The following is an 18,032-nucleotide window of genomic DNA, read 5'->3' as shown; positions in this document are numbered from 1 at the left end:
CCCCCCCCCATGAATTTATAGATTTTTTTAGGGGAAGGAAGGTCGTCCGAATTTTCAAAATAGGCGTGCGAATTCGTGCGAATTACGTGCTAAATATTTGTATAGTTTGTTTATAGATTTCCCTTTGGGTGGGGGGGGGGGCTGGCGCAACGTACGGTATTTATAAATTATAAAAAACAATTTTATTGAACTTTTATCATAATGTATACTGTATACCCTTTTACTTTTACTTTACTATTATTTACTAATTTAAACTATACTCATCTCAAATTAATAATTTAACAAATATATTTTTTTATATCATAATATAGCAATTGAATAATATAAGTTATATAACATTAAAACATAACAATTATCAATTTATAATTTTAAATTATTAATTTTAAAAACATTTATAATTGCAACTTGCATAATATATAATTTACAACTTAATAAAATATATGAATATACACAAAATTATGTTAACAAGAAAAAGAACAGAAATGTTTGTGTTTTTGTATTGGATTATTTTTATTATATACTGACATAGAAATATTTACGTATAAACGAAAAATTTCAAAATGTTAACTTGATGGATTTTTTTAAAATCAGCTGAGAAAAGCTAAGTTTATTTCAATTATAAATTCAACTAGTTAAGTTCATAAGTTGATTAGAAAATAAACTAACTAGTTAAGTTATAAAGTTAAAAAAATTAACTTTTTAACTAGTTAATGCCCACGCCTTTGTCATTTCAGATATTTTGATATTATGAAATGCACGTAATAAAAATTTACCGATATAATCAGTTCGAATGATAATATATTTACAAATAGTGTCTTTTCTAGGAATTACGTAATGTACCGGCTAAAGGGAATTTGAAAAAAGTTTTGTGGTTCATTTCCTTGAGTCGGAACACATTTGTCGTCTTACTCGCAATGTTTATCACGTACTTATTCGAATCCAGCGGAACTCCCCTGCCGTATTTGACCTCAGGCAAGTACATTTTAATATTTTTAATGAAAATATATGTATAATATATTCTGTATACAATTTATATCGTTAACGAATCAAATATGTATTGTTTATCTCATATTATACTTAATACCTACGTAATACCTACGATATTGTGTGGTTGGCTTTTTTTATAATATATTAAGTTATTGTGTTACGCGTTTCTACTTTCTAGTATTATGAAATAACAATAATCGGTTTGTTATAATTATTCAACAGACACTGCTAAAACTGGATTGCCGTCACTACAGTTTCCGCCCTTTGGATACACGTCAGGGAACACGACCGTCACGCTGCCCGATATGTTATACGAGATCCGGTCTGCCATATTCATCATACCACTTGTGTCGGTGCTGGCCAACGTGTCCATTGCTAAAACTTATGGTAAGCGCCATGTCGTGTGTTTATTATTATTATTATTATTAATCATCGAGACCGTCGACAAGTGGGTGGGAGGGAGAGAACTGGAGTAAATGTATAGATAAACTGTTGCCAAACGATTGCAGGTCATCGATAATAATTATTAATGTATTATAAACATTACATATTATACGTCTTAATCAGCATTCGCGGTCGAAAATCAGTTAAATAGTATATACTGTATAATATATAATATCTAAATGGCTAAGTATTAGTTAATATGAATTTTGGTTTCGATTGCAGCAGATCATTGTTACTGTACCTATAGGTACTTACTTAGGTATTTCACGCGTTCACGTTTTTTTGCTATCTTTTATCAGAAGTCTTATATATTATAAGTCGATATATCATGTCAGTGACTGCTGCTGATATGGACGATATGGTCTTGTTTTTATATCCTAAGAAAAGTTTCACGAATACCCGCGAGTGAAGCATTAACCAGATTCGATTTTCGTATTATAATATTATTGTATAGACATAATATTATTCAAAAAAGAGACATGAATGGTCGAGAATAGACGAATCTATTATTAAAAAAAATCACTGCAAAGTGTAAACATTGCGCAACGTCTTATTAACGCATTTATTCATATGCCGACAAGTGACAAGTGACAAGACTGCAAAGTCGCGAGGTTGTTATTTCACTAGATTTTTTTTTCTAACGAGGTATCACCGGAAATGTTAGACTCTAGGTTCTAACTACTGTCTTCCTGTTATGAACAGACTATACACCGGCATTATATATATTAATATAGTTTACCTACAAAAGAGAATAAAATATTATTTTACGGTATAAAATAATATACCACATAGGTAGGTATTTAATTTTCATCTCATATATTATAGTCATATCGTATTATAAATTATTATTATTTGATTGTTGTGTTTTTTTTTATTATAATTATTATCGATCAAAATCAAAAAGTCTTGTACTGTGCTTTAGCTAACGGAGGTATAGTAGAGGCGACGCAGGAGATGTTGGCTTTGGGCATGTGCAACATAGCAGGGTCGTTCATTATGTCGATGCCCACATGCGGCGCGTTTACTCGGAGCGCCCTAAGCCAAGCTAGCGGTGTTCAAACGACGTTATCCAACATATACGCCACCGCTTTAATATTGCTGTCCATCATGTTCCTCACGCCTCATTTTCATCTCATCCCAAGAGCTTTACTGTCCTCGATTTTGATCAGCGCCGTATTGTTCATGGTAGACTATCAGATAGTCAAACCTCTTTGGAAGACCAACCGTGAGTTGATTATTCATTTTAAAATATGAATATGTAAATTATTATGTTTTACGCCATGTGATCGTTGCATTCCCATTTGTGCGCTCAAAAATAAATTTTCTTCGTCCTATACTCTTTTTACTTTGCTAGTAATTACACAAAATTATAGACTTTTATCCTTTAAAAACGTAAGTTTACAGGATTATATCATTTTTATACAATTTATGTTATAGGGGCAGTGGGGCATCACGGTACGTGTTAACTGTTTTTTAATCAATCGTTTTGTATAATTTTTGTTTTAGGAGCGGAGCTGTTCGTTACATTGGTCACACTTTTGATAAGCCTTTTCTTTACCGTTGAAATCGGTTTACTTGCAGGCATATGCGCAAACATTATTCATTTAGCTCTTATGTGGTCCAGACCTAAACTAAAAATCGAATTGATCAAAGTGAGAGTTAATTCGTTTTATAAATATAATATGATATATATTTATATGTATTTTATATTTCAACGCTTTTAATAATAGTCCAAAGGAGTGGAGTTCGTATTGATAACGCCAAACAACGGACTGTATTTTCCCGCGATAGATTATTTGTATAGGGAAATCATGCGAATCCCAAAACAGGAAGGCTACGCAAAAATACCATTGGTTATAAACTGCGCGCACTTAAAGGGACTGGACTACACTGCCGCCAAGGGGCTGAGCCTAATATCTTCAGAAATCCAGGCCAAAGACCAACGTTTTGTCGTCCTGAGCGCGTCGGAAAAAATGCGATACGTTTTTCGGAAGTCTGGCTGCAAGTCGATGGTGTTCTGTAACTCGCTCGACGCACTACCCGCCACAATTCTAGGTATTGTATAAACACAGTGTTCAGAAAATTATTTTTCACGGACAAAATTAAATCATTGTTATAATCATCAAACTCGGTTGTTAAAAATGTAAAATATAAACATTTGGATAAATTATGATTTTATTCAACGGTTTAATTACAAATAATTACAGCTAAAAATTATATAAATATTATACCAATAGGACTGAACCTTATAAGTAAAATTTATATTCGTCACGAAGCATGGTGAAATACAATTCGTAAAGTACATTTTGAGTAAAACCTAAGCTAAAACAGAATATGTTTGAAGTATCTATAATTTATAATTTATTATTTTATAGTATTATAAATAATTAAAAATGAAATTGAGCTATTGTGTAATATAATATCTTATAAAATGTATATTTACTTAGTTTACTCATTTGTATGTTTTCTTTTTAATGTAGACGTATACCCATGGCAGCTTAATGTTAATAAACTTTGCTTTTAATCCCGAGATACCCAAGTTAAAATACCATCTAGAAATGTACTACGATTAAGTAAATTAGATGGCTGAACTGTTGACTTATATTTTAACTCTTTAATTTGTTCAAAAAATGTATCTATTTTTTGGCCATGAAATAAAAATTTTAAAACACGGCGTGCCGTGACGTGTGGTTTTTGACTCTTCAATAAAAATGCAATATAATCTAAAGTCATAATCTCCGTTTGTTGTTCTGTCCATTAGGTGACCATTGCAAAGAAAAATGTGTACTGAATAGCTCATCGACGAAGCGTAATGATACTGTGGTCGTGGACGTTCCGATCACGCTGGCCGAGGGGACTCCTCTGTTGAACGTCAAGACCCCGAACGGTAACGACACCAGAGTTGACCTTTAGCAGAGATAGAAGCAGTGATTTTAATTGACTAGGTTAGTAAACTCGAAATTCGAATTGCCTCAAATTTAACCCTATTGAATTGTCTTCCGTACATTTTATTTTTAAAAGGTAACTCGATTTGCCTCCTATTTTAGGTAGTTGTCTGTACTTCATTTACTGTAATCGCATCTGATAGATAAGCTAATCGATTTATAATTTGAATGTTAGTTGGTTGAATCTCAAACATTGAGTTTTTTTTTTAATCAAAAACATTAATAAATGCACATATGGCGGTTTTAATGTTAATCCAGAAGTATTTGAGTCTGCCCTCTTATTAAAATATGAAAAATTAATAAATTGAATGATAAGTGAATATACATGTGTGATGGTATAGTAATAATAATTCAATAGATCTATGCCCATAATAATACGGAAATGTTTGCATGGATTTAATAATATTGAATAATTGGCTGAAATCAATACCACGGTTAATAATCAGTTATAAGAAAGTAATATTTTAATACAAATACGTTAACGCACAATAATATCTGGTAATAAAACTGAAGATAATAGTAAATAATTATGTATTTGACGAATAATATTAGATAAAAATGTGTAGGTACCTATGCCATGGGAGGAAATTCGAGTGAAAAACGGTCATCTATTTAGACTTACTTAGATTTGGGAGTTAATTCGTGTGCGACTCTGTGTCCTATACATCTATTATTATTACATTAATTTATATAATATTTTATGTAAAGTGTTTTGTTAATAATAATATTTATTTACTACAATATTTAATATAAAGATAATTATATTGTATTCCGTTTGACTGTACATACATTACTTGTAAATAAAAATATGATTAATATTTAATATGTTATAATGTTAATATGTGTAACGGATTTGTCGTTAATTATATTGCGCTTCGGCGGTTATTGTTATTATGTACCTATTACTGACATATTTCATTGTTCCATCTTTGTGACTACTGCTGTGAAAAATGTTATCGTACGGACTTTTTTGTATTGAATTATAATAAAATATACCTATACAATGTACAGTATATCAACCCTTGTAGTTGTCGAAAATATTTGGAGTTAAATAATAATAAAAATAATTTTAATAGCTTCACAACCGTTCAGTCATTAATCATTAGTTCTTTAGTTATGAGTTAGGAGTTATAATTATATTACTCATTAATATTATTGTTATTTGTAATTAATATTTAGAATATTAAGTATTTACATTGGCATTTGTATTTGTATTTGCATTAACAGTAGCATTAATTGTATTTGTATTTTTGCATTAGCAGTAGCATTTGTTTTTTTAATTAAGATCTATATTAAAACAACAAAAAATTAAATTTTAAGTTTAATTTAAATAAAAAAATGATTTCTATTAATATGTTTCAGTCCGCTCCGATTATGTACCTATACGTGTTTATTACTTATTTCACCATAAAAGAATACTAACACTACGTTTTCCTCCTTAAAACAAGAAAAAATAGAAAAAACAGTTTTTTTTATATATCCTATTATTAATGCGATCTGTTGACTGTTTTAGTAAGAACAATAAACCCAGCTGATGTCTACATGCAATGTAATGCATATAAAAACATGACATGAGAAGATGACATGTCAAAGAAACTTCCCAGTAGGAAAAAATTGGAAGAAAATTATTTGCCTTATAACACAATTTGGTGACGTCATCGTCATGTTTGATATTTCCTATTAAAAACTTGTCATGTGTTTTCTGACATTCAAATTACAAATCAAAAATGCATATAGGTACTGTTGTTTGTTAGGTAGTTTATGACACATCATTTTTGACCGGGTACGTTGCAGTGACGAAAAATTCTTAAATGAGTAGGTAGTTTAGGTCCAACTTATATACCTATACATATTATATATAGGTGCAGTAGGTAAAGTGTATAGAGGACAGTTGTACTGGACATTTACTTTTGATTCCATAAAATCCATGCAGTAATTTATTGTTATATAATATAACTTATGAAGACGGGAAAAATTGATTGCATCAAAATTATTGACATTCAATATCCTAAATAAATACCAAATAATGAATTCTATATAAATATTTCAAGGTTTTATGCGGAGTGTTAGTAATTAGAATACACATTACACATATAGACATAAATCATACATAAATCCAGTTTTAATTTTACGACTGTTACTTGGGGTATTCACCATTGCTTAAAATATATTATATCTATATTAATATAATATTATGAATAACCCGTAAGATTAATATACAACTGTAGTTGCGACGAGACGTTTATTATAAATTTATGTGTGCCGGCAAAAACCATGTACGGCATCGAGATTGACGATCATCGCGCGATAATTCAGAAGAATTTCCTGTCAATTGATCCATTATTATTGTGAGTAATATAATGTGTGTATGCTGTATATATACATATATATTAATCGTTGAGTAGGTATACCTTTTGCATGTGGACTACGCGGCGGTGACTCTGAATTCGAGCAAAGCGACATGGCCGTTGTGCACGCCACACGGGAGGCGATTTTGTAACAATATTCTTCAAACCGTATACGTGCGTAGGTATTTCAAAACTTGCTATCTATACATTATGTTGTAAACGTTTATGTGTGGACGTAAGATGATGGTTTAAACTTTGAAATTACTTCGTAAGATAAAATGTTATGCGTCGAGTATATCATAATACATATAGCTTGGTAGATATATAATAATATTATATTATAACCTATAGGTAGGTAAACAATACTAATTTCTAGGTACACGCTCGCGATTTAGGTAAGAATATATTATTTAACTGAATGTAAATGATTATTATGGTTTATAATGTATATTGCATGATTCTTTATAATCGTGGTAGGTACGTATATCGTCACTCGCACGTGCAATTATAACTTGTTTGATATAGCTTTAATTAAAGCTGAAACGGCGCAGGAAAATCAAATATAAGTAAATCACCTTTATTATCTTGAAATTGCGCGTAGGTACACATTTTAATCTTGTGATACCTATCCCGAATCACAATCCCATGTACTCAAAATATAATATATATATATAGACTATAGTCTACGGATACGAGAATCGAATGCAGAGACTAAGTCGCCTAAACTGCAACAGCTATCATATTCGCAGGACCCTGTACATAGTACATATCGATATTCGTTCTTGAAGTAAATAGAAGAAGTACATGATAAATAATATGATAAAAATTTGTTTCGTGATGATGACGATTGACGATAACAGGTTTTATAGTATATTGTGACATTGTGTGGCTCGTGCGGGAAGCCAATTTCAGTGTCGTGACGCATACATCACCCGCGAAAGCTCACTTCCCACCCTTGCCACACAATATACTATAAAACTTGCTATCGTCACTCGTCATCATCACGAAACTAATTTTTATCATACTTCTGTTCATCGATCATGCAATATGCAGGGATCTATGCCAGTGGCGTCATTTCAGTTTTTGAGAGGGGAGGGAAAAATTTTTGACCGGTCTAAAATAAAATTGAAAAAACACCACTCGCTAACAATTACATTACATTACATTACAATTGTAATTTTATCTCAATACAAATAGCCTTCTTACATAATTTTATACTTACTAGATATAGTATCAAAGGTTACTATCATAAGCAAAGTAAGTAAGTAACCCATTTGTTTGAGAGATAACAATAACTAAATAACTAATACATATGTAGAGGGATACTTAAATATATTACCTATTAGCTACTATACGAAGGCCCAAAACTAGCCCATACCCGGCCCGATAGCGGCCCGCTAATGACTCCCACTTCAAATGACGTCACTGATCTATGCAACAACCAGAATATTCTACGAAAACAATTCCGTGAAAGAAGAATGTTTACGCGTCATGGAAGGAGGTTATAATATGAATATAAGATGTAACCAAATGTTTAGGTTTTATAAGGACCGTGGTATAGATTTCAGTGTCTGGTTGTGCAGTGGATACGCCAAGCACTTTTGGGGATTTCCACTTTACCCGCTGAACGGAAAAGGGTAGCTTTCCAACGCTTCAATCGTCATCGAAAACTAAACTTTCGGTGCAGACGAGTCAAAAAAAAGATTTTAAACGCATATATTTTTTACATATTTATATGCGAACCATTGCGTTTATAGAAAGTTCACCTCAAGTGCAAAACGTTTGATGGATATAGACCTAGGTTTCAATAAGAACTTGAACCTTACTTTAAAAAAATTAACAATCCGTGTCATTTCTGTTAATGTAAATCATTACTATGTCTTATATATTTTATATAATTATTCTGTATAGGGTATAATATAATATGGGTGGGTGTCCAGTGTGTTATAATATGTATTACAACTGCAGATGTATAATGGTTTGTTATAATAATGTGATCACTATATTATACAGTAGGTAATTATATAATTACAAAACCGTAATCGACGAGATAATCAATAAGTTCTCCGCACGCGCGTTTGTATAGTACCTATATTATAATATATATATATCGTAGGGAAAACGAGTGTGGATAATAATAAAAAATGATGCGTGTGATTATATTTTTTTCTCGGATCGAAATAAATTCCGCGAAATCATAACATACGCCGTATGTGCGTTGTACACGTTACGATGATGTTGTATCAATCAGGAAAACGGATGAAACAATTAATCAATATTGTCTGGCCGAGATCACCGGTGGTGGTAGGGCACGACGCCGAGGACGTCAGCTCCGGACTTATGGTTGTTTCGAAAAACCGACGCGTATAAAAGATGTGCGCTAACGGCTGACACGATTGAGTTTGAGTTCCACGGGGTTGTCGATCGATCATCGTTACTCATATATGACCGACGCAGAGTGCCGAAGTATACCTAAGTGTTTTATACGATATTATTTTAAATAAATAACGATAGACATAAAGATATATTATACACAACGAAAAATGATGCATCTTTCGTCTGCCGTAAGTTTATATGTATATTTTTATAATATTATTTAAGATGTATTTACCTAGCCACCTAGGGACTTATAGTACAGTGCAGTCCTCGCTAAATCAGTAGTACCTAATACCTATATCACCAGGCGATCCTTTATTATAATCGTTTAAAATTCTCGGGCGATTTTCATTATTTTGAAAAATTACTAAGACTACGTTATAATTAGACATATAATATAGTATATACAATGGTTTCGAGTACTAATGTCTAATTTATTTTTCATCGTAGAGATATTTTTATCATTTTTTATTTTTTTTTACGATAAATGACAACCACATGGCAATAGTATTCTTTTCAAAAATTTTGATTGTACAAATGTCCATTGCTGAACAAATTGTTTTATTCGAATCTATAGTAATCACTACGTGTATTCAACGTGATGATCGATCTATTATAGTTTAGTATAAATAATGAGACAGGGCACCACTCAAAAGATGTGGTGCACTACTCCGCTCATTTAACTTAATCATATACTACTTGTTCAGTAGTCGATAATCATTACTCATAACTCATAAACATTAACATCTATAGAAATGTGTTCTACTCCTATTAAAGTTTGAAAAATTATAAAAAAATTTAAGAAATTATCAAAAAATAATTTAAAAATCCCTGTTAAAAAATTATATTTTTTTTGTAAGCATCATTTGTTGAGAGTGTTGCTTAACTTATAATTAAAACTGTATAGAAACATGTTTCAAAATTAACCAAGAAAATATTAGTGTAACCAGTAGAATTTAACATTCTATCTAATAATATAGTGCATAGGATTAGCACAATAGCACATATTATCCTGAGTGTTATCCATAAAGATGGTCTCGTGGGCCGTGCCCATCACGTACCTATATCTGCGTTCCATCGTACTAAATTACAATAAATAGAAGAAACAAATTTTTTTTTCGAATAACAACACAAAGTCTGTTTGTATTTTTTTATGAACAGATCGCAGTCTTGATGATCGTGGTTGCAGCAGCGTCTGCCGGCCTTTATCCGGCGACGATGGGCAACAAAGGCGCCGCCGTGGGGCGCACGAAATCTACCGCCAATCGTGACACTTCAGGTGATAGTTATCACATGCAGTCGTCTGATGGACAGTATGTATTCGGACACACCAATGGCGAACAGGTGAGGAATTAAATTAATATTTTCATATTATTATAGTTAAATTAAGTATCTACTTAAACTTTAGAGATTGATATATCATATTATTATAATATTACAATTGTTTACAAAACATATTATTTCAGTTTGTTTGTACAAATACTCGTATGTATATAAGCGAAGACTTTATTATCAGCAGAAGACACAAACTTTTGAAAAAAATTAAAAAAATGAATTTGTTCAAATAAAAAAGTGGATTATCAGATTTTAATATTTTACTATATTATATTTCTAGAGTATTTTACTCTTCCTACTTCAATCTTACTAACACCAACTGAAAACCGTCATATCTACTCATTTTACCTACGTTTTATTATAAATTGAATAAAAGATTTCTGGGAATGATTGTCTATGCCTGGCATCAATATATAATATAATTGGACCATTTTTTGATGAGAAATAAACATAATATATGCTAATTGTGTGGGACTGGGTTAAAGTGCACTTTAGTTGCACTCATTACTGATTAGTCATTAGTTATGGGAAACGTAGCATTCGGTGTTTAGGGCAGTTGTGGGTTGTAGTTCATATATGATGAGAAGGGACCAAAAACAATGGGTGGGTCTCTTGTTGCATAGATAGGGACACGAAAAAAGATGGTTTTATAATAGTTATGTAATTGGTCGATGTCGGGACGGGTTTTTGGCGGGAATCGGTTGGAGACGGACAACAGTGATAACGGCGCGGAAATAATGTTCACAGGGCAGAGCCGAGATGCGCGACAGCGACGGCACGGTGACCGGATATTACAGTTACGCGGACCGCGACGGTCGAGTGGTTCGCGTCGATTACGTGGCGGACAAGGGCGGATACAGAGTGATATCAAACGCCGGTGTGCAGTCCGCTTCGGTGACCGTACAGGCGGACGGCGGTGGTGCAGCTCCAGCTGCTCAAAGCGATTTCCGGAAACTGTACACGGATATGACCCGCCGCATCAAAGTAAGCGTCCACGATGATTAGAATTCGGAAGCCACTGCAGGAGCTAAAGCACTAACTAGTTATAGATAGGTAGTTAAAGTCAAGTTTAAAACTTACTTTAAAGGTAACTTTCTAACTTAACTAGTTTGTTTTATAATTCATGAAACTAAACGAGAGCTAAATTCAATGCGCAAAATAATCCAGATTGGATGCGTTAAAAACAAAAAGTAAGTGGTTATTTTTTCACTGGAAAAATCTCAATGTTTTGAAGATGATTCGTATTATGTTAAAGTAACTTAACTTTAACTTGTTGAAAAAAATGACTAATTTGCCCAGCTTTGATTCAAGAGCTTCTATGGCTAAAGTCCGCTGCAGCTGTAGAAATTGATAAAAAAAATAAAAACTTAGTTCTGTGGTGACTTCTACGGAAGGATACAATATATTCAGTAATAATTGTTCTCCTCTCACATTAATATTTTTACCCTTACAGAGCACAGTCGTGCAACGAGGTCAAAAAGTGGTGGATCCCATCGGTGAAGGCCAACAGCCAGTCGTCGTGGATCCGATTCCGTACCCTACTGAAGAGGTGAGCGCGTGCTTTGTAAAGTATATAATAAAATATTGAACCCACGTGGGCGTAAACAGAACGATTAGGTTTTGTGGATTTCCGAATTATTAACTTACGATATAACTATACAATATATTATACTTGTGCCGTTAATAGCAATTTAATAACATTGTTTCAACGCCGCGCCGACGATAATAATCATTACAGTTGAATTATACTTTTAATAACTATTATTTGTGCTTGTTTTGTTCTGAATCTTTTGCGATTCAACTTGATAGTCAACTGTGCTTAAATCTAAATCGTTATATTATAATGATGAATTGCATTGCATATCCACCGAAATACGCAAACATAATGTTATTTTACTGCAAACAGCGGTGGTGTAACTGTATTGTGTGACTTTCTTTTCACTATTAGTTGGTGGTTTGAATTGCTTATTATTTCTATAATGTATTCAACGTAATGTACTGCGTAGAGCCTTAGAATAAAAGTTTAAACAATTACAAAAAACAAATATACTTATATTTATATTTATCAAACATATTACGCATTATTACAGACAAAACATTCAAACCCTGAAGAAAAAATCAATTTTCCGGATTGGAGTCAAGTGAAGATTTCTACGACCCAAAAGCCAACGGTGAGTAAACTAAACGGAAATACAACTTATTCTGAAGGAATCGTCACTAAATAAACGAACACTAATCTATAATGTACATTTGTTACCAATCAGAATGGAATTGAAAAAAGCGAAGGACAACAACAACAACAACAAGAAACTGTAGATCCTAATTTGGATAGTGTAAAGATTACAACTCAAAAATCAAATGTAAATATGAACATGTATATACTGTTAGACATTAGTCTATAATAGTTAAAATACTTACTATAAATTATTTTTATAAATAAATATGCGTTAAATTTCAAATGTAAGAATATTATCCTAAAATTTACGTGTTTTGGAATTTACGTTAACCAGCATTTTAAGTTGGTTTTAAATTGTTCGTAAAAAAAATATATATAGTATATACCTGATATAATTGTTGAGCTTTTAAATGATTCAATTATAAATTAAATGCATCTCGATGTAAGAAAATTATAAAATAATAGGCAAATTATCTAATACAACTAATTTAGTCTATAATGGTAGGTAACTATTTAATTTTATTGCAAAAAGTAAAATTGCAAGACCGAGGGGATGAGAGCTCAGATGATTTGTTCATTATTAGTGTTCGTATTTTAGTATAGGTATGCCAAGGTGTTACGAATATGGATTATGGAATAATATATAAGCTTTGTCCTCTGACGCACAAATTATTTTAATTGAATTGAGTAATAACTTCAACTATTTTTAAGCAGATTAAGGGAAATGAAAACGATGGCCAAGAATCTATTGACGATTCGAAGAGTGGAATGATCACTACAGATATACCTTCAGTACCATTAGTTCCGATTCAGCCTCAAGTAATAACAATAATCTTATCTTATCTTTAGTTTATTTTACATTTATATGTTTTTGGCTGGATACAAAATTTTTTTCTGACTGAACTTTTCAGAAGTTACCATCGTATGTGGCAACAAAATAATAACAAGGATATTATGACGTTATAATTATTTAGCGTTATAGTACTTATATAGCCTGTAGGTACGTCATATAATTCAATGTTTTTCTATGCGGTGGAGAAAATATTAAGTTACACGCTACGTTTTTATTTTTAACTAAGATTTTTCTCTGGAAAAACTTAGGAAAAATTCTAAGTGCCATTACCTGCATTTCTACTTATAGCTTAAATAAATCCAAGATTTGTTTACTTAATCTTTGTATACACTTTGTAGTATAGACCACAGACGTACAGTACACATAGTATATTAGTATACACTAGGACTTAGATTTATAATCCATTGTCATTTAATACAATAAAAAATAAAAATCTAAAGAGAGCTATCGAAGACAAATGTGTTGTTTTTTATTTTTTATTGATGAAAACCTTGATATTAAATCATTGGATAATATAATGTATAAATAATAATAATAATTAACGATTTATTAAATTGTACGTATACATGGTTTAACGCTACAATACGTCTTGTCTAGGTTCCCACGAAAGGAGATCATAAGGGAGAATATTCTGATACAGTATACCACGAAGATCAGGCCAAGGTAAGCTTGACAATTATGTAGAGTATCTATTGTATAGTATTAGGCTATTAGCATAGGTAGGATATTAATTATCAATTTGTATTAATTGATATTATTATTTATCGGTATTCGATGTTGTCTTTACGAGTTAATTTTATATGGTAATTTATTATTATATATACGTAAGTATTGTTCGAAGATGTTTTATTCATTAGATCCAAACATTTTTGAACATAATATAGGTAGTACGTTATATTGACTATATAATTATATGACTTACTTGGTATAATATTAATTGTTGTATGTTATAAGGAAATTACGACTGAAGTCGGCAATTCCATGATCGGTGCAGAATCTACCGTAATCGATGACACAGAAAATAATTCACCAGTCACAAAACCCGTAATTATTTCATCACTTTCTATTTGTATTTTGTATAATTACTATTATAGAATTTTTTTTGATCCAGATATCGATTATAAGCAACGTTCAAACAACGGTATCATATTACGACAGGCCTGGACAAACCACTGAAAGTACTGTAAGTAGCGACGGCCGACTAGGTTTCCAGGTATGAATATTTAATTAATTAATTCATTATTTCATATTTATTGAACGAATAGAAGGAATTCAAGTTTTAACATAATATAGGTGGGTGTTGCTATAAAATATTTATAATTTATACACTTGAAATGTATCTATTAATCAATAGGTAATCGATGTCGCTGTGTTTTGTTAGGTTATGGAATTATTATTTAAGACTATCAAAACGAATTTTCTAGTTATATTTTCATGTTTCTAGACAACAATCTCTGGAGTAAAACAATTTGATGAATATTCAACAGCGGTGGTTTCAGAAAGTGCGACGGAGCATTACCGAACCATTAAAGAGAACGAGGACAAAATTAAGGTGCCTAACTGAATAAAAGTCAAAGATTCGTTGACAATAATAAAAGTGCCTAGTTCTAAGCGTCAAAATGTATAATGTTTTTCTTTGTATAGATTTCATCTGAAACGGATGTGCTGGTGACCATCAAACCACTACAGGATAATGAATCATTCGAAAATGTACAGACTACAGTTGAACCGAACCGTCAAACCGACGTCCAAGTATGTATCATGTATTCATTTCATTATTCCAAAAATTTACTGGATTTGTTATGTTCATAATTGTAACTATTATGAAAACAAGGGCCCAAAAATTCTATTATATTAAAGTAGGTACGTTTTAATCTGTTTCTAAAGTAGAACATTAATTTTTTAATCAATGATTTTGGCCAGGTAGGTAATAAATAAGTGTCCATAAAAAATAATATGCGATTAAAATATTTATTTTTCTATGAATATATTTTTTGTCACCTAAAAAAGGAAAAGTGGGAATTGGGCTTTTGTTGTTATAATAGTGTTTCGATTGATAAATAGTTGATGCTATTTATAACTATCATTCAACTTAAATGTTCAGACTACTGGTGTACTGTCCAGTGTCGATTCCACGACGATCGAAACGGTAAACGGAAATCCTGCGTTAGTCAGTACGGTGCGGCCTTTGTACGAATCTGATATTACTACATCGCAGGTAGGCACTAAATATATATATGATTTTTATATATAATCATATATCACATTTAATATTTAACAGACAATGTATAATATTTAATTAATTGTAAAACGCGTGTGTTCAAAGACCGGTGGTAGGGTCGGTGACACGGAAACCGCAACTGCAGTCGATGCAGCCGGTATTCAGTACGTGACCGAACAGAACAATAATAATGAAGACCGTCCCGAGTTTAGAGTAAGTAATTTACATTTTTTTTTTAAAACCACTTGTTCCGCTGGCGTTCACTAATGTTTTGACCGTTTTTTTATTTTTATAACGCAGACCCTAGAGCCTACAGAGTCGATCGGGACTACCATCAGACCCGACTTAGGAAATTCCCAAGTAAGTTTCACTCCTATCGTGTAATAATGCGTGCATTGGGAATTGGGAATGTATTAGATAACGCTTAAAGCAACACTAAAAACAATTGAAAAATATTTCAATGATTTCATTTATTAAACATTGTCTATAGAAAAGTGATTGGTATATTTTCTTAATAAATACATTTTGACTGAAAACAAAATTCCTCATTTTCCACAATTTTCCCTGGCACTAACGACTATTATTAAACTAAATAATTGTTGTAACTGTAATGTTAACTTTTATGAAATCATAAAAATGTCTTATAATCAAGAAAAAATATATTGTAAAATATCCATTGGTAATATTATATACAATATAATGCATGGATGGGACATATCACATTTATTCAAGAGTGATAGAAAATCATATTAGTGTTCAAAGTGGTTACATATAATTAAGGTATGGTAACGTTTAAAAATCATAAAAATTTGTCTTTATCGTATAAGCAGTAACTATAACCTGATAACCACATATAACCCATTATGGTAACTAGATAGACTTTTCGCTCAAAGTATACCATGCCATATATTACGTATAGGGATGTCTAACCATTAATCTATTATACATGATAATTTCGGGATTTTAAAATGTTACAACCCCCCTCTTCCTGTGACAATTACTCACGATTATACGAGGTTATCACCTATGATTATGCTTGGACCATTATAAGTCACATTTTTCTGCACGACCAATATTTAATTTACGTTATTTTTTTACATGTGCAGCAAGAACTGCAAGAGATTGTTTGGCCAGAAATCCCACAAGAATCAGTGCCTCAAGTTTTGGTAAATAGCAAACATAACAATAATATTATATATACCTATTAGTGTCTATATAGTCTGTAACAATATCCATTTACGCATATTTTATCAATTAACTATTTTTTTATATATTATTATAGGTACCTCTGGATCCATATCCTGCCGAAGATCTGCGGCCGAAAAATGTTGGTGTCAAGACTCAGCCAAATGATTCGAGACCGGTAAGGTAATCGATTAAGATCTTTATAAATAATTAAAAACACTGATAGCCACTAGAATTGTTGTTAAATATAAATCTTTTTTCTTTTTTTTACAGGTCAGAGATTACAAACCGGACGAATTGAAGTCAGCGATCAACGTCTCAGAAATTGAAACAACGACTATGATAATAAGTAACGACGAAGAAAACGGAGCTATGTTCAACTTTCCCAAATATTATCTCATTGGCTGACGATGGACGTCACCTATAGATAATGATAAATAAATAATAATTAATAACATTGTACCTACGAATATTGTGTTCATTAGATTTGTGTTAATAATAATGCTTTACGTGTATACCCACATTTATGCCAATTATAATAACAAATTTTACATTTCTTGAAGTAAATAACATATTATGTATACTTAAATTGAAATAAATGTATTCGAATAATTATTATTGTAGTCTGTAGTACATCGTTTTAAAGTCTTGTACAATATATTTAGATATTTTAAACATTATACTTCGAATGAATAAACGAAATATGTTTGTTACTTCGTGGTTAGAATTATTATTTTCTGATAAAACTCTAATTTTTTTTTAAAAATGTTATTAGAATTGCAGCGTCGTGGAGAATTTAATCGAAAAAATTCTACGTGAAACGGATAAGTGTGATCTATTTTTTTGGTTTCACATTGACGGCCGCTGTCAATATGCAACAAATGTGTTCCTTGAAAAAAACGAAACGAATGCACTTTCCAGAAATTAGTCGTGTACGTTATTAAACGAACCAGCTTCACGCTAAACCACAACACTGTTAGATTTCATCTAACACTGTTAAAGTGTAACATAAATTAAATAACTAATAGTCGAACAATCCCACTACAGCACAGGTTAGGACGCGTAAACGGTTAAATATATTATGTATATCTAATAGCCGATAGGTATATAGTATATAATAAAATATATATTATATTATATTAACTTATTAGTTATCAGCTAT

The 18,032-nt window shown here is 31.5% G+C and overlaps 2 protein-coding genes across 6 annotated transcripts in view; both read left to right on the top strand.

The window, feature by feature from the left end:
* LOC100165278 (sodium-independent sulfate anion transporter) overlaps nucleotides 1-5,689 on the top strand; it is a 19,742-nt gene extending 14,053 nt beyond the window's left edge. For 3 of the 4 annotated variants that reach the window (XM_016802728.2, XM_001946148.5, XM_008182726.3), the window contains 6 exons: nucleotides 825-972; nucleotides 1,210-1,374; nucleotides 2,354-2,656; nucleotides 2,938-3,083; nucleotides 3,162-3,486; nucleotides 4,193-5,689. In XM_016802728.2, the coding sequence (XP_016658217.1) occupies nucleotides 825-972; nucleotides 1,210-1,374; nucleotides 2,354-2,656; nucleotides 2,938-3,083; nucleotides 3,162-3,486; nucleotides 4,193-4,344 (1,239 nt within the window). In that variant the 3' untranslated portion in view covers nucleotides 4,345-5,689. The remainder of the gene's footprint in view (nucleotides 1-824; nucleotides 973-1,209; nucleotides 1,375-2,353; nucleotides 2,657-2,937; nucleotides 3,084-3,161; nucleotides 3,487-4,192) is intronic. The other variant, XM_029487093.1, reaches the window with a different exon arrangement.
* Nucleotides 5,690-9,113: 3,424 nt separating this feature from the next.
* LOC107883167 lies at nucleotides 9,114-17,583 on the top strand. 2 transcript variants are annotated; one of them, XM_016802711.2, is made up of 18 exons: nucleotides 9,114-9,288; nucleotides 10,262-10,444; nucleotides 11,183-11,419; nucleotides 11,889-11,984; nucleotides 12,526-12,606; nucleotides 12,700-12,795; nucleotides 13,326-13,430; nucleotides 14,062-14,127; nucleotides 14,419-14,508; nucleotides 14,576-14,677; nucleotides 14,909-15,016; nucleotides 15,109-15,216; nucleotides 15,569-15,682; nucleotides 15,791-15,898; nucleotides 15,986-16,045; nucleotides 16,792-16,851; nucleotides 16,968-17,053; nucleotides 17,144-17,296. In XM_016802711.2, the coding sequence occupies exons 1-18, from the start codon at nucleotides 9,268-9,270 to the stop codon at nucleotides 17,169-17,171; spliced, it is 1,749 nt and encodes a 582-aa protein (XP_016658200.1). In that variant the 5' UTR covers nucleotides 9,114-9,267; the 3' UTR covers nucleotides 17,172-17,296. The 2 variants fall into 2 exon arrangements, with proteins under 2 accessions (XP_016658200.1, XP_016658199.1); XM_016802710.2 differs by having other exon boundaries at nucleotides 9,115-9,288; nucleotides 16,968-17,048; nucleotides 17,144-17,583.
* Nucleotides 17,584-18,032: the final 449 nt, after the last annotated feature.

This window comes from Acyrthosiphon pisum, chromosome A1 (assembly GCF_005508785.2).
Source record: "Acyrthosiphon pisum isolate AL4f chromosome A1, pea_aphid_22Mar2018_4r6ur, whole genome shotgun sequence".
Lineage (NCBI taxonomy): Eukaryota > Metazoa > Arthropoda > Insecta > Hemiptera > Aphididae > Acyrthosiphon > Acyrthosiphon pisum.
Note: the sequence above shows the minus strand (reverse complement) of the source record. Positions and strands in the feature narration are given on the sequence as shown.

Coding starts and splice junctions, on each gene's coding strand:
- LOC107883167 (XM_016802710.2), top strand. CDS start 9,268: ATGATGCATCTTTCGTCTGCC. Junction 14,509..14,575: donor ATTCACCAGTCACAAAACCC/GTAATTATTTCA, acceptor TTTTTGATCCAG/ATATCGATTATAAGCAACGT. Junction 16,046..16,791: donor CCGACTTAGGAAATTCCCAA/GTAAGTTTCACT, acceptor TTACATGTGCAG/CAAGAACTGCAAGAGATTGT.